The 27,047-nt window shown below is 33.7% G+C and overlaps 3 protein-coding genes across 7 annotated transcripts; 2 read left to right on the forward strand and 1 right to left on the reverse strand.

The window, feature by feature from the left end:
• Positions 1-483: 483 nt before the first annotated feature.
• On the forward strand, positions 484-1,309 carry LOC111514175 (COX assembly mitochondrial protein homolog). 2 transcript variants are annotated; one of them, XM_023170423.2, is made up of 2 exons: positions 484-833; positions 892-1,309. In XM_023170423.2, the coding sequence occupies exons 1-2, from the start codon at positions 796-798 to the stop codon at positions 1,220-1,222; spliced, it is 369 nt and encodes a 122-aa protein (XP_023026191.1). In that variant the 5' UTR covers positions 484-795; the 3' UTR covers positions 1,223-1,309. The 2 variants fall into 2 exon arrangements, with proteins under 2 accessions (XP_023026191.1, XP_023026183.2); XM_023170415.2 differs by having other exon boundaries at positions 498-859; positions 912-1,309.
• Positions 1,259-3,231, reverse strand: Tsen2 (tRNA splicing endonuclease subunit 2). Of its 4 annotated transcripts, none has more exons than XM_023170406.2 (3): positions 3,078-3,231; positions 1,633-2,306; positions 1,259-1,582 (listed from the first exon to the last, which is right to left on the reverse strand). In XM_023170406.2, the coding sequence occupies exons 2-3, from the start codon at positions 2,240-2,242 to the stop codon at positions 1,302-1,304; spliced, it is 891 nt and encodes a 296-aa protein (XP_023026174.1). In that variant the 5' UTR covers positions 2,243-2,306; positions 3,078-3,231; the 3' UTR covers positions 1,259-1,301. The 4 variants fall into 4 exon arrangements, with proteins under 4 accessions (XP_023026174.1, XP_023026167.1, XP_023026152.1 ...); XM_023170399.2 differs by lacking the exon at positions 3,078-3,231 and adding an exon at positions 2,631-2,858; XM_023170384.2 differs by lacking the exon at positions 3,078-3,231 and adding an exon at positions 2,560-2,858.
• Positions 2,394-26,168, forward strand: VhaSFD (V-type proton ATPase subunit VhaSFD). Its single transcript, XM_023170356.2, is given in 10 exon segments — positions 2,394-2,535; positions 2,858-2,939; positions 8,196-8,385; positions 8,454-8,672; positions 11,263-11,406; positions 22,704-22,887; positions 22,890-23,062; positions 23,156-23,290; positions 24,088-24,287; positions 25,693-26,168. Coding segments are annotated over 10 exon segments (1,605 nt in total). The 5' UTR covers positions 2,394-2,456; the 3' UTR covers positions 25,892-26,168.
• The last annotated feature ends 879 nt before the right edge of the window (positions 26,169-27,047 follow it).

The raw sequence follows: 27,047 nt of genomic DNA on the forward strand, positions 1-27,047 counted from the left end.
GTCAGAAATCCTACTGTAAGGCATAGATTTTTCCTGGTCATCGCCAGATATTTCTTCGGCGCCAGCTTCCCAGGGTCGCCCAAGGTGATCCTGGCAAGATTACATACTTTGATTCCATCCCATCTCTTTAAGGATTGAGCATGGGTGTAACATTTGACTAGTTCCGCAATTGTCAAAGTCATCAGGCCGTGGGTGCTACTGGGTCCTAAAATTCTTAGTCCAACCGCTTCCTTGGCTAAAGAGTAGGCAATACGATCATCTTTACTCCTGTCGTGCCCTTTAACCCACCTCAGGATAATGCTATTGTTAATGTTATTATCTACCGAGGCTTTGGCTAAATCTTGGTGGCACTCTAAAATGTGGGTTGCCCCGACGAACTCTCTTTCGAGGGCCCGACTTTTTGACGGTTCCGCTGCCGGGTTCCGGAATAGAAATCGGATTAACTTTCGCTCGACATGCATACACACGTATTCCATAAAGTATTCAAAACATACGTGTGGTATTTTCACTACATTATTTCACAAAAAGGAAATGTGTTTCGCTATAGAATAGCGTCGATAAAATCCAGCTACCGATATAAATAACGAATCGTTTATCAGCGACTTTTTACGGAATATTATGAACTTGTTCCAGTTAAATTCTGTGCGCTAGCTGCTTGATGTGTCTTGTGGATTTTACATAGATAGAATCACAGACATAACCTTAAATTTTGAAAATATATTTGTGTATCTATGAAAAATATGAAACTTTGATTCAGAAGATAAAAAAATTGATCTAACTAGATTTTCTCCAATAATGGAAAATACAGAGAAAAAACAAACTGTCTTCTCTAGGTATTGTAATGGACCCCACGCATTGGGTTAGTAATGGAATCTACTCATACTAAAACAGATGTAATATTTCATTTTCAGGAGATCCAGATGATTTATTTATGAGAAAAGTGGAAATGAATGTATTGATACCGAAGAAAATGCGTGAGAAAGCCAGAGTTGAAAAATGTTTCAAAGAGGTTGAAGAATTTACAGAGTGCTGTAAAAACACTGGCCTATTGATGGTGGTAAAGTGCAGAAAAGAAAATTCATCTTTGAAGGAATGCTTAGTTAACTGGTTGAGTAATGATCAGTTCAAAGAAGAATGCACACAGGAATATTTAGCAGAAAGGTCGGAATATAGAAGAACTGGCATTTCTCGGAACAAAACACAGAGAATGGGTTCAATGTAATTGATTCTTAAACAATTAATGAAAAATGAACAGCACTAGGATTGAGAAGAATTATAATGTAGTTTTAAAAATAAACATTTCAAGAAAGTTCTTGTGTTAACATCCATCGTTTAACTAACAACTCGTTCACCACAAAACTACCCAAATTTGTGTAGTGAATATCTTCGTTTTGCTGTCCTGTAACTTGACATATCATCAACTCCTTTCCTGCCGTTTCGCAGAGTCTATTTAAACTCAATAATGAAACATTGTCCAGTGATTTTCTCAACATACTTTCATTTCTTGTTGAATCTTCGTTCATAAAGTCTATGATCACTACATAGGATGCATGAAAGAAAGGAGGGCCTTGTTTATAGAGCACTAAAATAAACTGTGTTAGATGTAATTTATTTATAAAATCCAGTACTTACAATAGTCCCCTCCAAATTTTATACCTGGCTTCACTACCCAGTTTTTAGCTCTAAAATGGAAGTAAACAATATAATTTTGTTTAAAATGAGGATCTGCTTCCGAAAATAATTTCCAACATTCTTCAGAACTCAAAATATTTTTGCCATTGAAAATATTCAAGCACTTCACAGTTTCTGACAGAAAGAAAGATTCCTCCAGACTGAGCCAAACTGTTTCTTTCAGTCCTGACCTATCGATTTGGTACTCTGGCCTTAAATTTGTGAAATAATCTTCATTATCGTCTTCAGAGTCAGGAACAACTATAATTTTCCTGATATCTTTACTGGAAGTCTGTTCACTCCAAGCTTTTCTTTTTTTATATTGCCTATTTCTCAATATTTCAGTCCTTTTGTCACCAAACTGAGGGTAGTTTCGTGAAAGATTTGCTTTTCCAAAATACCCCATTGAAATAATTTTTTTCATGTCCTCTTTGTCGGTAATACAAACTGAAAATCCATTGAAAAAACCATTAATTCTGTGAACTGTACCATCCTTCTTCAAAATAACTGGGAGAGGTAGGTTTTTGGAAAGTTTGCAACATTTCTTGGGTCTGGGCTCCGTGAGTTCCATTTTTGAACTTGGCGGTACAAACCTCTCGTGACCAACTGAAAAAGATCTGCTGTCCTTTTCCTACCTACGACAAAATCATTAAACGTCAGGTGAAAAGGTTACCTAACCTATGTCAATAATCACAAGACTGTCAGCTGTGTCAAGATCTAGTAAAAAGTTGGGCTGGTGAAGCAAAAAAGTTTTCGGCTATCGGTTTGGATAAAAATTGCAAAAAATGGCATCGAACCTAGCAGCGGCCGGAACAGATCCGAAAATTAAAGAAATAATAACGTCTTTAGATGACGACAAAATAGGTAAGAATTTTAGTGCGTACTCACTTAAGGAAAATTATTTATTTGGCACATTAAGAAACGAATGAAGTATTGTTGAGGATTTTCACTACATTTACCTAATTTTTCATTAATTTTGTTAAATTCTTACAAAACATTTGTTTTCTATTTGTAAAAATAGGCGTGTTTTGAATTCACGTGACATAAAATGGTGTACTATACCAGTGACTACCAAAATTTGTTGAGAAGTTTTATTTTTGGAATTGTTTTTGGTATATAAATAGAAAAATCTGATGAAATCAAACGATTGTCGAATGTGTTATTCAAACTATGGCTATTCCAACAGATATGTTGGCTGCTACCAGTGTTTTGCAGCAAAGGGCAACTGACATCAGGAATCAGCATGTTAACTGGCAGTCTTATTTTCAGTGAGTACTACAATCTTCTAATTAATATTTCTCCTGAAGTGAGGAGTATGCTATTTTCATTCATTCACATTAATCCTTGAATTAAATCCATATGGCAGTAAGAGGCAAATAAGTGGATGCGGGATACTATTCACCAACCTTTGATAATATAGTATAACTACTGTTTCTATTATATTATTACACACTCTTTTTTCAGATGAACAAATAATTTTAATGGCAAAAATCTCGTTGTAGCTACTTTGTTTCACTCAATTCCACTAGATGTCACAATCTTTTAAATGACTTGTATTTTATGTTTCAAGTGGTACTGATTTCAATCATTTATAAATAAAAACCATATTAGTGAGGTTGAGAAGAAAAGTTGGTTTGTAATTCATTCCTGTAATCCCAGGATGCAATAATTAGTTTGTTTGTGCATTTCATATCATCTTAAAATTTCATCTTAACGAAATTGTTGCGCAACGTAATGTTTTATGTTACGAACGAACCTATACTGTTCTAATATAATTCTAAATTTTCTTCATAATTGGGAATGGTGCAGTTGAGTGTAAAATAGCTGGTATTTGTGTCAGAACTTCGTCCATGGAGACCAGTAGAGGGAAGGATCTTAGGCAGCTTAAAACTTCATTCATTAAAAAAAGATTTTTCGTCCATCATAAAAATATCTATCATGGAAATTGAACTTTGCAGTGAATTTTTGAGTGGATTTGTTTCAATTACCACCAATACAAAAATTCTTCTTACCTCTTCGACCTAATATATCCAGAAAAATAACCATTTTTCTGAAGCTGTTATTTGATTGGCTGAAAGTTGGATACCATTGCCTATGAGGTGAATGTCATAAGTTGGAAAGAGTCAAATAAGGTTCTGTCAGTTCGTCTGTTGTTGTTTAAGTGTCAAAATAGCTGGATGTTCCTCAAGGATTTGGCATTTGTTTAAATTGAGACGTATAATTAACAATTATTCTGTTCTAAAATAACAATGAGTCGTCAATTACGACTTCGAAAAAGAATTCTAGTATTTTTTATCACAAGTAAGTTGATCAATGCTTTGATATATAACTCATTAAAATTCGTTGACCCAGCAATATGGATATATAGTTTTATAGAATGTTTTTTGAACAGTCCTTTTGGTGAGACTCTTCACAAACTATTGTAGAATTTTCTCAATGTCGAGTGATGATGCGTTTTCAGTAGGTCAAGTGAAGGATTATCCATTCAGTGTCATCTAAAGTGTAATTTTTTCAGTGAAAGGTTTGCCATTTACAATATGGATCATTTAACAACCAAAGAATGAGTAGAAATGTGGTTCAAAAGTGGCCATTTTTCGAGCATTACGAAAAGATTAGGTAACCGTGAAATCTCATTTATTTATAAAGATTTTATTCGCCAGTTGTTTCATATACACTGTGTCAATTTTAAAACTTACAACTCACCCCCATCAACCCCCTAGGCCCCACCCACCAAAACACAATAAATTTAAATTGCAAACCCCTACTTGTGATATGTCATTGAAAAGACTCTAAAAAATGCTATCCAATGGTACAAATAATAATTGTACAGGGTGGATCAATAATTGTGAAACTTTGGCTTAAATGGAATATTCAATGAGGTTTTTGTTGAACTGCAAACTTATTAAAAATGTCAATTAAGAAAATGTTCAAAGTGGGTTCCGTTGTTTTGTAAACAATAGTAAAGCCTATTTTCAAATTCTGCACGAACTTTGGCAAATGTTGTTCTAGTAATGGCGCGACTTGCTTGCGTAATGCTTTCTCTCAATTCCCCAAGTGACGCAAGTTGAGTTTTATAAACAACTGACTTGAGGTGACCCCACAGAAAAAAGTCAGGTGGCGCCAAGTCTGGTGACCTCGGTGGCCACTCAATGGGACCTCTCCTTCCAATCCATTTGTTCGGATAATTAGTATCCAATCAGTGCCTAACTGGAGCTGTATAGTGAGGAGGTGATCCATCTTATTGGAAGTGCAGCAAATCTTCGTCTACAGCTAGGTTGCTTTGGTCGTCCCTTTGGTTCTCTAATTCATGCACAATTAAAGGTTCGATGGTGTTTTCCAGCATATCGAGATAAATTTCGCTACTTAAATTGCCTGGTATGAACAAGGGACCAATTATAGCATCGCCTAATATTCCTGCCCAAACATTCAGTTTTACAGGATATTGAATGCGACCTTCTCTGAATCGATGCGGGTTCGTATCACTCCAGTACCGACAGTTTTGTTTATTTACATTACCATTCAGCATAAAAGTACATTCATCACTGAAACAAATATTTTTTATCATTCTCGATTCAACGCGAATTCTTTCAGTCATGAGTTCACAAAACTCAATTCGTTGGTCTGGATCATCATCGCCTAGTTCTTGAAGAATTTGTGTTTTGTAGGGGTGAAACTTATGTAATTTTACCACCTTTCTAACCGAATCATGTGAAAGTCCTGTCACTGCAGAAAATTGACGTGTTGACGCAGCAGGCTCCATTGCAAAATTTCCAAGGACCTCAAATTGGGTTGCTTCATTCAGTAATCTTGGGGCATTCCTTTTTTTATTTTGTACTGATCCCGTTTCTCTAAACTTTTCAACTAAATCGCGGACATACACGTGACTTACATTTTTGTCCGGATGCCTTTCATGAAATATTTGAGCTGTTTTTAAATAACACTGGTTCTGGGAGGCAAATATGAAAATTATCTCCACACGCTCAGGTATACTGTAAACCATCGTGACAACTACAGCTGAATGACAGTACAGATCGTACAAATGATGAAAACTAATATCATTTTAAAGTCAAATAAACCAAAAATTATTGATTCTGATAGAACCCAAAAAACAGATCTTTCCAACTTGTTTTGCAAAAACGGAAATTAAGTTTTTATTTAACAAAAAAAGTATCGACAGACACTTATCATTTAAATTAATAGTCCGGGAGGACTATTATTTTAAAGAAAAATAAAATAAAAATAAAAAAGTCATAGTAAGCCGGCTGATATCAAAGTTTGTGCAGACTTTGACAATAGGCTGTATTATTGTTAACAAAACAATGGGACCCACTTTGAACATTTACTTAATTGACATTTTCAATAAATTTGCAGTTCAACAAAAACCTCATTAAATATTCCATTTAAGCCAAAGTTTCACAATTATTGCTTCACACTGCACAATTATTATTTATACCATTGGATAGCGTTTTTTAGCCTTTTCAATGATGTATCACAAGTAGGGGTTTGCAATTTAACTTTTTTGAGTTTTGGTGGGTGGGGGCCTAGGGGGTTGATGAGGTGAGTTCTCTTTCATGTCACTTTAGTTCCCTCTTACTATCCTAGAAACGGTTTAAAGCATTTTTTGATATCAGCTTTCGTTCGTGAGATATAGCCCATTGTAAGTTTTGAAATTGACACACTGTATAATATCGCTCTTCTTCAGATTGTTCACTTGAATCAAAATATACTGAATTGTCTGAAGATACAAAAAATCTCATTGACAAATTGTAAAACATATATATGCCTTCATATACCATGATTCACATGATATTTTGTTAAAAAATAAAACATAATAAATATAAATAAAAAAAAACTAATCAATATAGTTTATTGTATGATTTTCACTATAAAAGGGTTTTACAAAAACCGCAACATGTGTTTCGCTATACAATAGCTTCTTCAAGCAGGAACCTCAGTTTACAGCGAAACACGTTTGCGGTTTTTGTAAAACCCTTTTATAGTGAAAATCATACAATAAACTATATTGATTAGTTTTTTTAATATGGATTTTCATCTAGTATCGGCCAGTTCTATTCAATTATAAATATAAATTATCCAGATACATGTTTGGGTAACGTTTTATTGTGTCTAAATAATGATAAAACATAAACGTTACTCTTTACTCTGAATTACAACTTAACCCTGGAGGACAATTTGCCGGTAAAATGCCTGGGACTAACATTGTGGGATTGTAAGCTGACATGGGAGGCTCACATAACCAATCTGAGAAATAAATTAGCTACCTCCATCTATCTCTTAAGAAATATCAAAGATATTGTAAATGAAAGTGTTGTTCTCACAGCCTACCGCGGTCTCTTTCACAGTACCATGTCCTACGGAATTCTCTTATGGGGTGGATCGGCACATGTTGATAAAATTCTCATAATGCAAAAAAGGGCAATAAGAGTAATAACAAATTCAAAACTTGATGAAAGTTGTCGTCCACTATTCAAAAAACTAGGTATATTGACTGTGACTAATCAATTCATTTATGAATGCTTACTTTTTGCCAAGAAAAACATTTCCAGTTATACTGTTCAAAATAAATATAATACCAGATATAAATCCGTTATAGTGCCGTATTTTCGCTTATCCAAGAATCTCAACTCTTTCAGATTTCTGTCTATTAAATATTACAATATGATACCAAACGAGTGGAAGGAACTAGTCCTAGTTAAATTTGCTAAAGGGTAAAAAGTTTTCTTAAAGAAAATGTGTTTTATAAAAGTGAAGAGTTCATACACTTCTTTAATGGAACATGACTAAGTAACAGTAATGTATTATAACTAAGTTCTCCTACTATTTTACATAGGTTATTTTTGTATATGTATATATATATATATATATATATATATATATATATATATATATATATATATATATATATAACTTTATTTTACATTTTAAATAGCTTAAAATTTGTTTCTGCAAGTACAAAATTGTCCTTTTACTATTTTTTTGACGACTGTATACAATTTTTTTAATTGTCACACAAGAGAATAAACTCTACTCTACTCTACTACATTTCAGATTCATAAATTCAAATGCTGTACATCAGTTCTGAATGATATTTTCTCAATAAGGTAAGAGGGTGTTTTTGTTGTAATGAGTTTATGGAATAGTGGAGCAGAGTGGAGCTTGCACCTGACCTTCATGTTTAACCAACCTAAATCTCCGAACAGGTGTGAAATGTGCTCTCGTTTTCCAGTACTCGTGGTTAGTTTCGTATAAGACATTTGAAGTTTTTGAATCCGAAATGAGTTTACTCTCAAGAGACTAGAACCGTTGACTACATCCGCGTAATTGGCGTGTAAAGAAATAATGTATTGCATAGTTAAATTTGGCTTTTTTTGGTTAGAAATGTTCTATTACAGAAAATCGTCTTCTAATTTGCATAACCTCGCTTCAGAATTGTTAGAAAATTATATGAATTTTATTAACACAGTCTATATCTAGTAAGATACTCAGATATCATATTTTCACAGGTCTCAGATGATAACACAGGAAGACTATAACTTCATTGTAGCTTTTGATGTCACAGATAGCGCTAAACGAGAAGCACTTTTGCAAAAGGATCGTAATCAATGTGCCCAGACCTTTTTGAATCTGTTGGGACATGTTTCAAAAGATCAAACATTGCAGTACATCTTGGTTTTGGTAGATGATATGTTACAGGTAGGTGTTTCTTGTGTGAATAATCACTCATAAAGGCGCTTACTATCAATACGATTCCATTTATTTAGGAAAGTAGAAGCCGTGTGGAGATCTTTCATGAATATGCCAATAAAAAGAAAGAATCAGTTTGGGGACCATTCTTGAACCTACTTAATCGACAAGATGGATTCATTACCAACATGACATCTAGAATCATTGCAAAAATCGCATGTTGGTCCCATACTCCGATGGAACGATCTGATTTGCACTTCTATCTGACCTGGTTGAAAGATCAGTTGAAAACTCAGGTATCAAATATTAATTTTACTATTTTTTTTTTATTTGATGAGCATGAATTTGTATGAAAAAAATCACCAACTCTTTTTTATATTTTTGTGAAATCAAACACGAACTGCAAAACCAAATTATAGTTATCAAACAACATGGAAAGTTGCCAAGGTTTTGCTTTTATAAACCTTTACTTGAATAGTTTGTTAATAGAAACGAATTATTTTTGAAGGGGTATGATTTTTATGAAAATAAATTATATCAATAAAAGGAGTTGGTTTTTTCCCAGTCATTCAAAAGCTATTTGAACTTCCTGTCGCAAGAAATCTGCAGCCTAATGATGAGTTCATTTAAAATTCAAAATTTCTTTCAAGCTGGCCTGCATGTTATTTTGCATTTAATAGTTTTTGATTGATTTTCTTAATAATCTATTTCTACTTTATTTCAAGGGGTTTCCTATGAGTTCTCTAGCTTCATCGGCTCTCCATTATGTTAGCTTGATAGCAGTGGCATATAGAGAAATTCTGTTCTTTTTTTAGTTAATATTCTTAAAAAAAAAGTTATGATAGTACTTTCGATACTACTTCGACTCTGGATATGTCACTGCTTGATTCTATTTCATTTGTACGTCTAGAATAACGTTGACAAACGTTAACATGAGGTCTTACTAACCTTTCTCTATTGTCACTTAATTCTATGAAATTTTTTGAATTCAACGTTAAAATCGAGAGCATCCTCTTTAGGTTGAAACAGTTACTTAGAACTCCACTTGATTCTCTTATTCTTTATACTAAAGGGGAAGTAAACAATCCTGTAATGAATCGGGAAACACAGGCGTGGAAGGGAAATTTTTAAAATGTAATTGGGATTTTATAAATTAAGAGTTGGTAAAATATATCAGCTAGGTTATCGAAAGTATTGAAATATTGGAACTGAATATAAGCTTGCACAGATAACTAGTAAATGATTCATTGTCGTAAAAGCCCCGCTGGGTTTATATAAACATTATTTCCCCACATTAAATTGCTGAAATTCGGAATATGGTATGATTAAAAATTTGAAATGATAAATAATCCCATTTGAATTGCAAACAGGCTATAATGAGTTGAAAACATTTTTTAACCAAATTTCAATTCATCATTTGTTAGTATACAATTGAAATGTCAAAAAATAAACTATTTTAGAACATGTTTAAGTATTGATTTCAAAGTAAGACTGAAAGCACTATCTCAGTGTGAGTAATCTAAGTAATTATAAATAAGATAGGAAACTGGAAAATCCATTCTTAAAGGGACATGAAAATCTACTATGATGAAATTCTATGTTAATTTGAGTTATCATTAGATGTACCACGAACAAGAGTTTCTATTTCTACATGAATAGAACAGTTAGGCCAAGTTCACGAATTTTAAAATGTTTCGAAAACAAGAATAACAAGTAGTTGGTTTGATACTAGAGAAACATTATTTCAAATCAATGGCATCACTCTGAATGAAATTAAATTTTCATAGTTACATCTAGCTTGGATTCTAAAGTCTTCAAAAAAACTCACATTTGCAACATATTCCAACACAATTCAAATTTATTTGAGATTATTACACACTTACTGAGTTTATTGAAGGTTATGTTAATTGGAGTTAGGTTAGAATTGACGGGCTTTATACATATTACATAAAAGTCAACATAAATTCGTAATTTGATTTTTGTGAACTAAAACTTGGCTTTTTTCAAATGCACCAACATCATATAGATGAATTCAATCAATAACTACACTCACTTTCTTTTTATGAAAATAATCTTTCAACACTAGTATATATTATATTATGTGTTTTCTCCCTATAGTAATTGATAAGTCATACAACATGAGCAATAATATTAAGTTCATTGTTATGATGAAAACTCTATGATTTTCTAGCAATGTTGACAAATCTACATAGAAGAGGTTTTCAAGTAAGATTTTATTATTATGTTGGTAATTTGTCTCTATTTACTGCATAAATTCTTCTTACTGTTGATTTCAGTGTGACAGGAACTCTTTTAATGTTGGCAATTCTGCAGGAAGTATACTTTTCAAACTTCAGTCCATAAAAATATTACCCTAATTTAAAAGTACCTGTTTTACCTGGTTGTATATCTCTTCAGTAGTTTAAAAATTAATTCAAAAGTTAAATAAACAAATTACAATGGCAAATACAGTTTTTTGGCTTTATATTTCTTCAATATTAAAGAAAAAATGTGGGAAACTTCTAATATGCTTGTAATGCCTACAGCTGGGATGAAATTAATTAAACATATGAATGTTAATATGAACTGTCATCATGACAAGAGCATGATTGACATAATCTCATGAAAGAAACGAGTGATTTGTATTATAATGGTATCTTAAACGGTTCTGATGAAATGAGACAAGTGTCTTGTCCCGAAACATACTAAGGATGATAGTCTTTCATGTAAAAGAAATTTTTATGTTAAATGTATGCAAGCTGTAATTATTCAGTTACCAACTCAAAAGAAAGCTTCCATTATTTCATCCCCCTTACGTTACTGTGTCAAGGTACATGCTTTGACGTGTACAAACAAACTAGAGTTTAAAACAAAACATTTCTGTAGGAGAGCAAGTACAAAATGTCTTGCTCGGCCCCGCCCAGCATTCCCCATAAAAAAGACAAACGTAGTTGCATCGATATCATTCACGGCGCACACTCCATATTATTCGGGATGTCTCTCGAGGATGCAACTAGGGTTGCCCAAGAGGTTGGTGCTTTTTTCTGGAAAAGAGCAAAAAACTATCTAAATAAATTTCACGGCGATCCAGCCGGCTGTGGTAACGTTTTGTGTTCTGTGCTTCAGGTGTTCTAACAATAACACATTCTGTCGTTCTATGTCGTCATTTACTTATGAAACGTGTGGGTTTACTGTTCCTTGTAAGTTCCGTCTTGCTAGAATAACCGACTTAAGAGTTTTTTTTTTTGATAAAACTGAACATTGCATTATCTGAATTGAATGAACATCAGAGTTTTCAACGAAAAGCGAAAGTAATAAGGTTGCTGTACAATTTGTTATAAGAAAACTCACCTTATTAGCTGACATGAATATTGTATTAGTATTAAAACCAGAAACCTATTCTGAAAATAACTAAATAAAACCATTTAATGTAGTTTCTGAATTTTGTGTAAGCAAACTTTTTTCAAATATTGACTGAAAGTCTTTTTTTGTGAAGGAAACCAGTGTTCTTTATTGACTTTTCTGAGAATTTTCACCTATAATCTAAAAAATAGCATTTCATTGAGGAATTTCACACAGGTGTAGTAAGGGCAAATTTCTAGTTACTGCATAAGTTCAATATATTTTCAACAAAGAAAAATTTGCAATGAACACTGTTTAATTATTTTCATCGATAGCGTTATAGCAAGCGCTTAACGTGATGGCGAGCGATCGCCCAGGTATAGACTCTTCCAACTAAATTACTATTGGACTACGATAAGCCTCTTGCCGGCCAGTGTAGTACCTAAAATTAGTTTTTATTAGGGTAGCAAATGAAACATGACTTCTTTGTAATTTCTTTTCATATTCCATTTAATATTACCTTATAGGGAGTAGTACAGTTCATTAAAATTTTATGTAATGATACACTTATCCAAAAATGAACTTTTGTTAGGCGATGACATGGCCGCGACCCTGAGAGAGAGAAAGAGAGAAAGTGGGTAATTTTTTTGAGAGGTCATAAACTTGGTTTAGTTTTTGCCTTTGAAGGAGGCAGCCATAACCCTGTCACCGAGTTGGAACCTGGTCAGCATCTAAAAGATATAGGGATCACTTTACTCCTACAGCTTGACTGGGATAAGCACGGGGTCTTTTTCAACATAATCGAAGACCTCAGCTTATCAAAGCATCTTGCTTTCCTCAGGTCGAGTGGCTGAAGACGGAAACTAAGGGGTTCATCATTGCCTGCCACGATGGTGTCTTCACCATCTTTGTCTGCCAAAGTCGCATGATGGGCATAGAGGGTTCTCATACCAAGCAAAGAGCCGGATTTATTTGTGAATAGCTTGTCCAGCATGTGGAGTCTCACCCTTTATACATCCGACATAAATCTGCTGTACAAGTGCTTTATAACCACTTCGGGTACTCTTACGGTATTGACGAGTTACCTGTGTTGCCTAATGTTCTAGGAAATATTGAATTCCATGCAGGTAATGGTGAGTGCTGAATTTATTGGAATTAGTCATTTATCATCCCTAGACTGATCAGGCTAGCTCAACCTCCCCCAAGAATTTCGTCAATAGAGAAGAGGAAAAACGGATGAAATATTGAAATGTTCTCTTCGAACTCCAGAGACTTCATATACATGGCTCAGTACATCTTCTTAGGGCACAGGATTGTCCAATCTGATCAAATCACTCAACTCACAGTGTCATTGGTTACTGATACCAGATGTCAGAGCTTCAAGGAGAGGGCCTGACCAGCGCAACCTTTCTAGCAAAGAAAATAATGGAAAATGAGCTTATTCATCCATCAAACAAATCACAAGGGTAACAAAAATTATCTCGATGAATAATGAAGTACATCCTGCGCTGTTTTGCAAATTAAACCTTTAAAAAAGAGAAAAAAAAGTATGTTTATGTTTGAAAGATCTTAGGATTCCCGTCATTAAGTAACAGTAAACCTTATAATTGTTCATACCCACTTAGCTTTATCTTATATATCCTTCATAAGGTATTTTTCGAACGTGCTCATATTTGTAAGAAAGGCGGTTATTTTAGCACTTTTCTTTGTAGTAGAATGTAGTATATTATCAGGCTAAGGTTTCCGCTTTGTATATTCATTCATCGCTAAGGGCCAAATGATTACAAATGGTCCATGCTTAGGTGTGGTACTAAACCTACTCTTCCTAATAACTATATTTTTCACGTGGGTCCAGCAACCTCACAACGGTATGTGCATATTCATTTTAGGGATTTTTCAACTAATTCTCTGATGATTTCCATCATCAGATCTCGAAATGATTTTTAGTGTTGTAACTTTTAGTATGAAGCTTTGGCCGCTTCGCAACCAACTTTAGATACCTTGAAGGGAGCTGCAACTGAACATTACTCGGAATCGTCGTTCGATCAACAGTCCTCCTCGCAAACGATATCGGTATACACATATATATTTTTGATAGGTCATACACTTGCTGGAGTCTTTGTGTAAGATTTGTAAGATGATGTTCAACTGTAAGTTCTGAAATTTATGACTCAGGAATGTCGTTTTGTTTTTTTTATGTTGATGTGTTAACATTAAAAACAATTGGTCATTTCAAAGTTTATGGAGAAAATTGATCATCCACGGTAACCATTATTCATATGTTAGGATAAACGTGGTCTACATTGAGACATGTATATTTATCAATCACTCGGTGATTAAAACACGTGTCGAGGGGTTGAAAATAACGGTTTGGTGTTGGGATAAAACTCCAGCAATATTCAAAAATATAGAGTTGCCCTCCTGATTTTATGGTTTAATCTTTGTAGGCAACCGAAAGATTCATCTCTTGTCACTCACATGGTATAGACTAAGGGGTTTTTACATGTGCATTGTGCACACAAAAACATGGGATTTACAAATTTTACCATCTTACAAGCTACCAAAACAAAACCAAACAATATCAACCAACCAACACGATAGTCAAATTTTAACAAATGCAAAAGTAAGTAAACGTCATAAAGATATACACGACCCTTAAAACAAAATCGAGTCGGTCGAATAGTCAAATTTTAATAAATCTGAAAGTAAACAAATGTTTTCTAAAGAATACAAACCACTTAAAATAAAATCTAGTCAGTTTATTATTCAAATTTGAATAAATTCAATAATGAATGTTTCTAAACATAAAAGAACAAAATAAGAATAGAACTAATGGGAGGTCAAAAACAGTATGACGATCGAGAGAGAGAGAAAAATGATGAAACCTGAGTGACATTGTCTTTTTTTGTACAGTGATAGAGGTTTGTATAAACAGAAGAACAAGGAAGAAGGAGAAAGGATAGAATAACGCCTATATACTTTTTTCTTCTGCTCTAGTTGACTCTTCCACTACTCAAGATATTTACTAGTGTTCTCAAGGCCTTGCAAATATCAAGCACAACATTCGGTTGCATTGTTCCGATGGGTGACATTTGAAAGAAGGTAACTTGTAGATCTTTGCTTCCAGAAACCAAATCAATGATCGGTTAGAAGATTTTTCTTGCCCGTTTTGGGTTTAGGCAGAAGTCGAACAGTTCCCCAAAAGAAAGGATAACACTTTTTTTGTGGGATAGATTAAAAAGCCAACAAAGTACTGGTGCTAGTTCGTTGATCATTAATATTTTCGGTATATGCTAATGAACTTCTTCATGACTTGCATATTTGCAAATTTCCACTCTATAGATTGTTACAACTACAATTTTTAATTGTTCCAATACAAATGTTTTTCGGATTAACTATATGCTTGTGCTATTATTAAAGGCTAATGGAGAGGTTGATTTCAGTTTTCTGAAGACCGATAGATGTTAAAAAAGCTATAAGCAGTTTAATTTTGAGAACTGAAACTATTATTGACAGCAGTGATGATTGATCTAAGTTAAGTTGCGACCTCGATGGACAGTGTCTGTTATTCCAGCTAGTTTAAAATCTGTTTTTCCGTTAATCAGCTGTCGCCCTCATACGAACGACAACTCTCAGAAGTTGAGAAACTTGTGCGAGCTAAGGACTAACGAGGTCTTACCTTTTAACGTGTGATTCCTAACACGGTTGCAGAATCATCCCAGCTTCAGCCAGATAAATTCTCTCCAGAAAAATATCTGGTCGAAGCAGGAATCGAACCCACGGTCTTCCGATCGTGAGTCGGGCGCACTGCCACCGCGGCCAATTCCAGCTAGTGAAAAACTTTATGTTATCACAACTTCGGGCTTTTCAGAGTCATAATAATTTTAGTAAAAATATATTCTTGAATTTTCTGTTCCAACAAATCTTATTCATGGGCTCCTGTTGATACATACCACTCTCATTCACCATAAAATACATGAACCACTCGGTTGATTGAATAAAAGTATACTAGACATGTCACTGACCTATGCTTTCGAAATACTTGTACATCTGACAAAGTTGTTCACTATCATATGCTTATTTTCACATGATTTGTTGTGAGAGAGTTATCATTCGTTCACACACACTCAAACTGGAAGTGCAAATTCCAAACTCGGGTGGGTTTACACAGTGTCACCGATAAGGTCCGTTTTATGTGAAATTTGATTTTGGCAGTAGATTTTGCTTAAGAAATGATGTCAAATGGCGTCTACAAAATAGGTCACGTGATTTCCTTAACCTGTCAAAATTGACATTTAAAAAAAGAAACATCAAAAAATGAAATTATTCTTCAAAATATCCAAAAATATCAAAGGATAAAAACATTTTCTTTTGTAATTTTATACCCACACACCAAGTTTCAAACCCTTAATAACTATTTTATATTTTCACTATTTTTCCGCATTCTTGCTTTTTCTACTTATCAAAATTTAAGCACACCTGTACTAAATCATTTATTTTAACTAAACTCGTCACCGAATTTCTTTTTTTGTAATATAATAATATTTTAAGAGCCTCTTTGATGTTAAAAACAAATTTTGAAAAATAAAAGTTGTCAAACTTGATGCAAAGTTCATCTAGTTTCAACGGGGCTTTCCAAACTATACAGTACTTGAGTTTTTTAATGAGCAAATGGCCTTACAATATGAATTAGAACAAAACGGAACATTAGGAAACAATATCTTAGAGTGTTTATTGTTTTTTTAACAAAAAATACAGTGGAATTTAATCTTAATTAAAAGGAACTGAAAATAAACATGTACCTATACCTAATAGCAAAAAAACACGAAAAAAAGACTCACGACATTAAATACACTACATTTCTGTATGTCTTCCATCGCGTTCTATGCAGATAATTGTCCTTCTTGATACATCTTTTATTGAGTTGCTGATACTCACAGGGTTTATGTTTAAAATAGAGTTTCTAATAACAGTTTCTAGGTGATTCACGTCACGAAAAGGTCTTTGTTTATAAACGATTTGTTTTAAGTAACCCCACAAGAAAAAATCTAGTGGGGTTAAATCTGGCGACCTAGGCGGCCATATTTGCTCCATATTTCGCCCAATAACTTTGCCTCTAAACATTTCTAATAGTTTCTCTTTGACTTGTCTTGAACTATGAATAGGAGCCCCGTCACATTGATACCACAGACTGTGTCTTATTTCAACCGGCATATTGTCCACTATATCACTGATCTCAGTATTTAGAAATTGCAAATAATCCTGATAAGTTAAATTGTGTCTAAAAAAGAATGGTCCCATTACCTGATTATTTAAAACACTGCACCACACATTTGTTTTAAATGAATATTGGTCCCGACATTCTATCACAAAATGAGGATTTTCCTGAGCCCACCACCTACAATTCTGGGAACTGACTACGCCGTTCGATGTGAAGGTAGCTTCGTCGGTCCATATGATTTTGTAAGGAAATTTTCTGTTTAATTCTACTTCTCCTTGGTACCAGAAAGTGAAATCTAGTCGAACATCGAAATCTCTTTCCTTCAAGGTATTTATAAATTTGGGTTTGTAGGGTTTGAATTTATTTTTATGTAAAATTGCTCTTACGCTTTCTCTTTTAACGCCAGTTCTATCTACAATATTGGTAATACTTGATTTTCCCTGTTCGATAACATCCAGGCAGACAGCCAACTGAACCTCATCATTATTGCGTGATGGATTATGACGTTTTTTAAAAGTATTTTCAACTGAACCAGTCAGTTTAATTTTTTTTAAATCCTACTTACAGTGGATTGCTGTACATGTCTGCCAGGATGTCTTGCGTTAAAAATATCAGCCACTTGTCGATGCAATGTGTTTTCACCACAAATTAGCACAATTTCAATTTTTTCTTGTAAAGATAACATATTATTTTAATTTTCATACATTACATTGAACTAACGGGCATTAATTTATTCAGTGACAATGACGTTTTCTAAAACACATTATGTAGTTTCATATTTTTTCACAGCCTACCCAGTTTTTTTAAATTAGTGTTGTTAGCGGAGTAGGTAAATGTAAATACTATGAGTTTTTTTCTTTTATTGAATGGGCTTCAAGAATCACGAAATGATGTTTCACAATGTTCCGTTTTGTTCTAATTCATATTGTGAGGCCATTTGCTCATTAAAAAACTCAAGTACTGTATAGTTTTGAAAGCCCCGTTGAAACTAGATGAACTTTGCATCAAGTTTGACAACTTTTATTTTTCAAAATTTGTTTTTAACATCGAAGAGGCTCTTAAAATATTATTATATTACAAAAAAAGAAATTCGGTGACGAGTTTAGTTAAAATAAATGATTTAGTACGGGTGTGCTTAAATTTTGATAAGTAGAAAAAGCAGGAATGCGGAAAAATAGTGAAAATATAAAATACTTATTAAGGGTTTGAAACTTGGTGTGTGGGTATAAAATTACAAAAGAAAATGTTTTTATCCTTTCATATTTTTGGATATTTTGAAGAATAATGTCATTTTTCGATGTTTCTTTTTTTAAATGTCAATTTTGACAGGTTAAGGAAATCACGTGACCTATTTTGTAGACGCCATTTGACATCATTTCTTAAGCAAAATCTACTGCCAAAATCAAATTTCACATAAAACGATAAATAAAAAAGTTTCCCATTTGATGCGGACTTTATCGGTGACACTGTATACAGTGTCATCCCCAAAGTATGCACCATATGGGAAACTTATTTATTAAGGGATTTTCGACAAAATGTTATTCTTGATAAAAGTGTGTGCATTCCCTAAAACTGAACATGCATCAACAAAATACAGTAAAACACACTTAATATACGAGAAGCCTTCAAATATTTGATTTTGAGACAAGAGTAAATAAAGTACTCTCATTTTGAAAAATTTCGGGAAATGTTAATTAAAAAAAGTAGTTCAGCATTAAAAAATACATATATATATATATTTGTAGGCATGGCCATCTATGTGAAGTTTTATTTTTCCCCCTTTTTTTAAACGGGGACTACGAAAATAAATTTGCTAAAACGATAAATAGATAGCATCCTGCATACGACGGTTTATTTCAAAAGCCTGCAACATTACGAATTACACAACTTTGGTGTTAACCACGGTCAATTTTTTGGTGCAAAGTTATTTTTATTTTTTGTTGACACCGAAAATTACTCAAAATTATACAGTATTGTGACAAGAACTTAATATTCAATAATATCAAATCACAAAACCTCAAAATAAAATAGATATTTCTGAATAAGCTCATTGATTTTCTGGAGATTTTCTCGTCCAAAATAATTCTTCAAAATAATAATTTTATTTTGATGTTTCGTGATTTGATATTATTGAATATTAAGTTACTGTTACAGTACTGTATAATTTTGAGTAATTTTCGGTGCCAACAAAAAATAAAAATAACTGCACCAAAAACTTTGAAAATTATTTTACTCTTCAAAAAAATTGACCGTGGTTAACACCATAGTTGTGTAATTTGTAATATTGCAGGCTTTTGAAATGAACCTTTGTATACAGGATTCTGTCTATTTATCATTTTAGCAATTTTTTTTTCGTAGTCCCCGTTTAAAAAAAATGGGAAAAAAATTAAAACTTCACACATTTCCCGAAATTTTTCAAATTCAAATATTTGAAGGCTCCTCGTATATTACGTGTGTTTTACTGTATTTTGTTGGTGCACGTTTAGTTTTAGGGGATGCACAAACTTTTATCAAAAATAACTTTTTGTCGAAAAACCGTTAATAAATAAATTTCCCATATGGTGCATACTTTGGGGATGGCACTGTATAGTAATATATTGTTACAGGCTTGAATAATGCAATGCAATAGATGTTTCAAAAGTCATATCTTCTTTACAAAAACTCATTCGAGAATGGATGTAACAATATGTTCCTTTTTTTGTATATGGTTCGACTATAGATTTATATACTCGCTTGTATCTACATATTCGTACCAACGCTGTGCATGTAAGCATGTTTTATTAATTATCTTTGATTTTTCTATATTTATCAGGTGAGTGAATTAGTTTCAGTCTGCCATAAATCAAAAAACTGTAAAGTAAGGCATAGATATTCAAGGAAATTCCCAATTCTTAACAGTTAATTAAATGTAGCAAGCAGGTGAAATATTACGAAGGAAATAATCTAAAATAATTATAGGATGAATAAAGGGTGTCTGAAATATTATTATTTACTTGAATTCTCTGCGTTATTTTTGCAGCGTTTTGCCTATGCATGCCACACGTGTTTCGAGATTTTTTGCACGGAATATATTAACTTTTAATAACAATATTTTCTCATTAAAATTCTAATATTAGTTTTATATCCATATCATCCATTGAGATATATCGTTTGTCAGTTCCAAACTTTACAATTAGAAATACACCTGAAAGTAACGGAAATTTTAGAGACATTAAAAATCGTTCATGATATGAGAAAGCGTATGTTATTGAATTTGGAATTAATGATTGTTCAATTCAAGTGTAACTTGTTCAGGTGTTATCCTATTTTTGTTTAAAAACGATTCATGCTTAAACCTTTTTTCTAAAATGTTGTTGATTGATTGCTTTATTGTTTGAAGAAACATGTTCTTATCACAAACCTTAGTTTAAAAGTGAACATAAAAGAAAAGTTGAAAATAATCATTGTTTTTGTAAATACATAGTTGACAAAATGGTTAAGGCTTTCGCGGCTGGGGTTTTCAGTGTCACTATTTTTATTCGTCGATTTTTGGAATTTCTTCCTGACGTTTCGCTGACCCGAGGCTGGCTTCTTCAGAGGTTCATATATCTTGAGTCTATCTCCAATGACTAGATATTTCGACTGCGTGAAGCATATTTGTTGATTCAGGTAGTTTGATGTGCTAATTAATGTACCTGGATTAGGTAAATTGTCGATAACATTCCTTGTCCCTTTTCTACTTGCCGTTATGATGTTTTTTTTCTTGAACTTCTTAGCATGAGATTCCATATTCGTGCCAGTCGGCTATGGTATCCCTGGTTGGGGGCAATGAGCTTTGTGTTTTCGATCAGAATCACCACCAGTGAAGGAAACCACAGAATTCTGTTCAAAAACACGAAACAGAAAAGAAGAACTTTGAACCTCACCGAATATGGAATCCCATTTTGAGATGTTCAAGAATGCTTCACCAGTTATTTTTTGCTGGTATTTAAAATGCAGGAGATAAATTATAGATTTGAGAAAAATTATTGTTCCATATATTCATTTTGTGAGGTTATGTTAAACCTTGCCAAATTTGGCACTCCTACAGTATTAGGGCCACAATCCAAAAAACTTTTCAGTTCATAAACTGTTGATGAATCAACCTATGGAATCGGCAGAAAACTTATATCTTGTTTATTTTTCCATGATGAGCAGGCATTCCCGCGGGGGACTGATGCAAAGCCAAGCTTAAACATCGACCGCTGAATAAGAAATCACTTTCTATCTGTAGCTTTCACTGCAAGGCAACTAGATGGGACCAGAGCTTCTAATCTTTTTGGTGTAGTTAATTTAATCAGATCCATCATCACCAAGCTCAGGTTGTATATTTGATTGAATATGGAATTTGAGATATACAGGGCTATTCAAATTCGCGTCGGTACATGGGGATCTCGTAAACGATAAGAGATACGAGTGTCGGTTAAATTATGGCAAAGTTGCGTATTTTAGAGACCTATTCAATGATGTAAAGAAATCGAATATAGCTCTTTTGGTTCTGAAGATATACAGGACAAACCAAAAAAATCGCAAATTATTTTTTTGCCTATATCTTCTTTATTCGCAGACATATTGAAAATCTGTCCACATTTTGCAATTGGCACTTGATGTGGGCTCTCTGAATATATTCATGATTTTTTTATACAGGGTGTCATCTGATTTGGGCCATCCCCATCTTGGAATTTTCAAATACGGACCTGTATTTTTTGTTTTTATTCAACTCAGTCAACCAATTCCCAGAGCCGTAATTTAAAAGGGAATAATTCACACAATTATAATCGAATATTACCGAAACATCCCGAAATATAAAATTGAATTTAGTTTCTCAGTATGAAGTGAAACTACAACAAAAAATACAGGCCCGTATTTAAAAATTCAAAGATGGGGGGTGACCCAAGTCAGATGACACCCTGTATAAAAGATTCATGAATATATTCTGAGAGCCCACATCAAGTGTCAATAGCAAAATGTGAACTGATTTTCAATGTCTGCAAATAAAGAAGATATAGGCAAAAAAATAATTTGGGATTTTTTGGTTTTTCCTGTATATCCCCAGAACCAAAAGAGCAATATTCGATTTTTTTTACATCATTGAATAGGTCTCTAAAATACGCAACTTTGCCACAATTTAACCGACACCCTATCTCTTATCGTTTACGGGATCCCCATATACAGAAACGAATTTGAATAGCCCTGTATTATGAAAAAGTGGATGAGAGCTTTCACTTGGTTTATTTATCAGACATTGCTTTCTTTGAATATTACCTTTTTGTTCAAAGAGCAACACTTTGGCTGAAGAACAATTCCAACCCTAGAAGTGGTTTGAAAAAGTAGGTTTGTGACAAAGAATAAAAAATTGTTTCGATGAGGAATCAGCCTTTTGCCTGAAAGATGACAAAAAGTTGTACCGTTGAAATATTTTTTATTTTGTAAATAAAAGACTACTTTTTTATCGTTAAAAAAAGAGTCCAGATCTATATTTTTTAAAACTAGACACATAGTTTTCACTACATTTTAATAATTCAAGTTATAATCGAAACTTATTTCTTATTCACTACATTATTAATGTAAATCATTAATTTGAATCATAGTGACAGTCCTTTGTATAAATTTGTACAATTGATTTATGAAACGGAACTAACTCATCTAATAACAAATCATTTCCATAAATCCATTAGGTTAGTTTTTGTCTGTTGCACTCCGTGTTTTTTCAAAACATGACCCGAAAGATAATTTTGTTCTTCAGAATAATGAGTACATTCAGTCCGTTGCCCGATGCCTACAAATGATGCTCCGCATCGACGAATACCGCTTTGCCTTTGTCTCCGTTGATGGAATTTCCACCCTCCTTTCGGTACTGTCTGGTCGAGTCAATTTCCAAGTGCAGTATCAACTCATCTTCTGTCTGTGGGTGTTGACCTTCAATCCTCTGTTGCCGAGAAAATGAACAAGTTCAACGTCATCCCTATCTTGGCGGACATTTTGAGCGACTCCGTCAAAGAAAAAGTAACCAGGATCATCCTGGCCGTGTTCAGGAATTTGATAGAAAAGCCTGAAGATCAACAGGTAGCCAAAGAGCACTGCATCGCTATGGTACAGTGTAAGGTAAGGAACGTATTGATGTGTATCTTATGGAAGGCGTGGGGCTGGATACCGAACCTTGCAGAATACCTTCATTGTCAGTATTGTTATTTTCAGGTTTTGAAACAATTAACTATTTTAGAGCAACGTAAGTTTGACGATGAAGATGTTACCGGCGATGTGGAGTTTTTGACAGAGAAGTTGCAAAGTTCTGTTCAGGATCTTAGTTCTTTCGATGAATATTCAACTGAGGTGAGTCAGTAGGTATAGATAGAGAACATAATGATTCCAGTGAAAGTTCTTTCAGGCAAATTCAGTTTTTTCAGAAGTATAAGATTGTTTCAGAGTCTACTTTGAACTGAAATATTTCGGTGAATACTTATTCAATTCAATCGAAATAAGCGTCATTTAAGTCAGTGCACTTTTGCAATGCAACAGAAGCCGAATAATTCCGTCGGCATAAAAATTATCGCTCGGGATTCGATAAAGTCGACAAAGGACGTTTCTGCCTGGTCCTGCTTGGCGAAGGTTCTACCTGTGACATAGTAATCGGAGTTCTTGAAAAGATTGTCAATCGGCGAGAGGTATGGGGAGTATGGTGGCTGAGGATGAACTCAGACGTTCAATTCTTTTAATCGGATCTCTTATGTACATTTCGTCGATTTTTTCACAATACGATTTTGCTGTGATGGTTTGGTCCGGTTGCATAAAGTTATAGTGAATCACACCAGCCGCTGGCCACCATACAGTAACCATGGTCTTTTTTTTGGTGGGTTTTCGCCTTTGGGAAGTGTCTGGGTGGCTCATTGGAGACCAACCATTGTCTTAAATGTCTCCTGTTGCCATAGAGGATCCACTTTTCATCACAATAAACGATCCAATCAAAAAAAGTATCGCTTTGGTTACGCAAAAGCAAAGAACAGACCCCGAAAAGTGATGATTCGAGAACATTTTTGTATTGTATCAAAATCGGAGTATACTGCATTCTACGCATTCTAACTTATCCTCATTATATTCAAACAATAACAGAAATTTTGCTTTGATTTCAGGTCAAGTCTGGCCGTTTGGAATGGTCTCCTGTCCACAAAAGCAAGTTCTGGAGAGAAAACGCACAGCGCCTCAACGAGAAGAACTATGAATTGCTCCGCATTCTTATTCATCTGTTGGAAACCAGCAAAGATGCTCTGGTATTGAGCGTAGCCAGTTTTGATATTGGAGAATATGTTCGCCACTATCCTCGTGGAAAACAGTGAGTTTTTTTAGTTCTTCTGATTTTATCGTACTTCAATCTGACCTGCTTTCAGTTCAGACATAAACTTCATCATCCCAAACTGTATTATTAATCTTTTTTTTTTTTAAGAATTTGCATGTTAACGCTCCAAATATTCAGATACTGAAATTTTGAGAGTGAGATACCACTTCAAATTGAAAGGGTATATTTTTAGAAGAGATTAATTTTTTGGAAAGTACTTTAAAAAATTATTTTAATTAATGTTCTCACATCATACACATTCTTTTTCCTTGAAAGAAACAAACTGAAAACTAAACTGAAAAAAGTTATGAAGAACGAAAAACTTCTAGTGTGGATGATGAATCACTGAAAATATATGACAGTCTTGACTGTTTCACTAAAGTTTATTTAATTTGTGAACAGGGCCTTTTCTACAGGTATCTAATATATAAAAATGGAGCGATAAACTTCTACATGTTTCAACCGATCGTGATGAAACTTGACATGTATAAGTAATTTTTCATAGAGAAGGTTTTTAGGCTATCAATTTTTCTGTAACTCGCCACTAGATAGCGCTGTAGAACAATTTTTTGAAAGCACTGTTCTATAACGCTGCGCACGCCTAAGTTCGTTGATTCTGATAAAACATTGGAACAGCAGCGATACAGCAACATAGTACTAGTATTTCCATAATTTTCAAAAACGGCAGTAGGCATTTCTCTACATTAAAAAGCTGGTGATCCATCCAATTTTAGACCTGTTTTTTAGTTACCAACATTATCCAAAATAATTGAAATTTGGTAAAAATTCCATCAATGGACCACTTATCAACCAATAATATACTTATTGAATAAATTGTTCTTTAAAGGAAAAAGTTGTATTTTTTTGAAGTGCTTCCTATACAAACTTTTGGGCACGATCCACATGTTAGTTTGTAGACCCTTGATTTGTACTCTTTGTCCATTAACCAGCTGAAAACTGAAGGCCCAAACAACTAGTTGTTTGCAGTGAAAGCTGTATTGAAAGACAAAGAACGAATCTAGTCAGCGGTCGTAGCTTGGCTTTGCAACTGACCGCCTTGGGGAACCTAGTTTATTTTTGATATTTGAGGATCGAGTTATCTGACGATCCCATAGATGGCGTCTTCGTAAAGGGAGATGTCGCCAACCTTACTTACATTAACCAGATAACAAATTAGGGGTGTACAAATTAACATGTGGAATATGCCCAAAAGTTTATATGGAAAAGGACTTCAAGGAATTTCAAAACGGGAATCATAGAACATAAAAAAAGTTTTGAACTGAAGAAAACCAATTCCGTCTATGCATCTGTCTTATCGTTTTTTGTTTTATTGTGATTTTGATGAACTTATATAAGGCACACCTTTGAGAAAAGAAATATTATTCTTGACTTTGTTTTGCAGTGTTATTGAACAGTTGGGTGGTAAACAATTGGTAATGCAATTGTTAGGTCATGAAGACCCCAATGTTCGTTACGAAGCTCTTTTGGCAGTACAGAAACTTATGGTTCACAACTGGGAATATCTTGGCAGGCAACTTGAAAAAGAACAAGGAACTGATTCAGGACCAAAATCTGCCACGCCTGTTGCAGGAAAGGCATAATTTCAGCTAATATTTCCAGTATTATCTATGCCAATAGTATTTTATGATATTGTTTTGCAATAAGGTATTTTGAATTATCTCAGATTATGCGTTAGGACCTGGTTCTATAAAATTTTATAAATATTTCTGTATATAGTTGTATAGGTTTACATTCCTGTGGTTGATATTTAGGGTAAATTACATGTACTGTAACGCAATATTAACCAACATTTTCTTGACTTCTCTGTATTGTTATACTTCTATTGTCAAATAAAATTGAGTTTTATTGGCTGTTTAATCATTTGTTATTCTGACTTTGAATTGATGTGGTTAGTTATTCTGATAGTTTTTGCCATTCCTTTCGTCAGTTGAAAAGCATTCCTTCCGTTCAAGTAGAAAAATAAAAATTCAGTAATTTGTGCCTACATACTTTTATGATGTTCAAAGACCTACGTCAACTGAATTTGTTTTAGTTTTATTTATTTTGTGAAACACTGACGTATAAAGATATATTAATAAGTGGGTTTTGCAAAATTCAGTTTTTTCATGAAAAATGTTCAATTTGTTCCCAACAAACCTCACTTTTGAAAATAATGCACTAATTGATATCAGATATACATTACAGATTTTACAATCATATGGTGTAAAAAACAACAGGTCAATAATAACTTTTGTACCAAACATTCTATAATACTAAAAAAAATCTGAAAAGTGACTTTCATTCTCTCGGAACTAAGTGAAAAAGAATTATGAAAAATGAGACTTTAAATTTCCTCGTGATGATATACTAACCACGTAGTAACGGCAATATCCATCAATTTGTTGGAAAAGAATTAGCCCTATTTCATTTAACAAGTATGGTGTTGGAGATAACAAAATCTGGGCTATTAGATCGTGGTCGAATGGAACCTGGAGTACCAAACAGGTGCCTGATGCTTTGTTTCAGCTTTCTGCGCGCCATTAGCTGGGTTGGTTGTTTTTTTCTAGCGGGTATATGCCACACATACTTACAAAGTTGTAGGTTCACATTAGAGGCAAGGGGTAAGGTGTTTTCACGTAAACCGGAGCATGTCGTATGCACCTCTCGCAGATGTTTCTCATTCATCCAGTAGTAGGATCATGCTGAAATTATTCAAGTAGATTGATTGCGGTCTGCTTCGATCTTTGTGTTATATTT

The sequence above is a fragment of the Leptinotarsa decemlineata genome, unplaced genomic scaffold (genome assembly GCF_025532065.1).
Source record: "Leptinotarsa decemlineata unplaced genomic scaffold, Ldec_3_MD MMD2_P_RNA_scaffold_2, whole genome shotgun sequence".
Taxonomy (NCBI): domain Eukaryota; kingdom Metazoa; phylum Arthropoda; class Insecta; order Coleoptera; family Chrysomelidae; genus Leptinotarsa; species Leptinotarsa decemlineata.

Coding starts and splice junctions, on each gene's coding strand:
- LOC111514175 (XM_023170415.2), top strand. CDS start 796: ATGGAAAATACAGAGAAAAAACAAACTGTCTTCTCTAGGTATTGTAAT. Junction 860..911: donor TAATGGACCCCACGCATTGG/GTTAGTAATGGA, acceptor TTTCATTTTCAG/GAGATCCAGATGATTTATTT.
- Tsen2 (XM_023170406.2), bottom strand. CDS start 2,242: ATGGAACTCACGGAGCCCAGACCCAAGAAATGTTGCAAACTTTCCAAA. Junction 1,583..1,632: donor AAAATTTGGAGGGGACTATT/GTAAGTACTGGA, acceptor AGTTTATTTTAG/TGCTCTATAAACAAGGCCCT.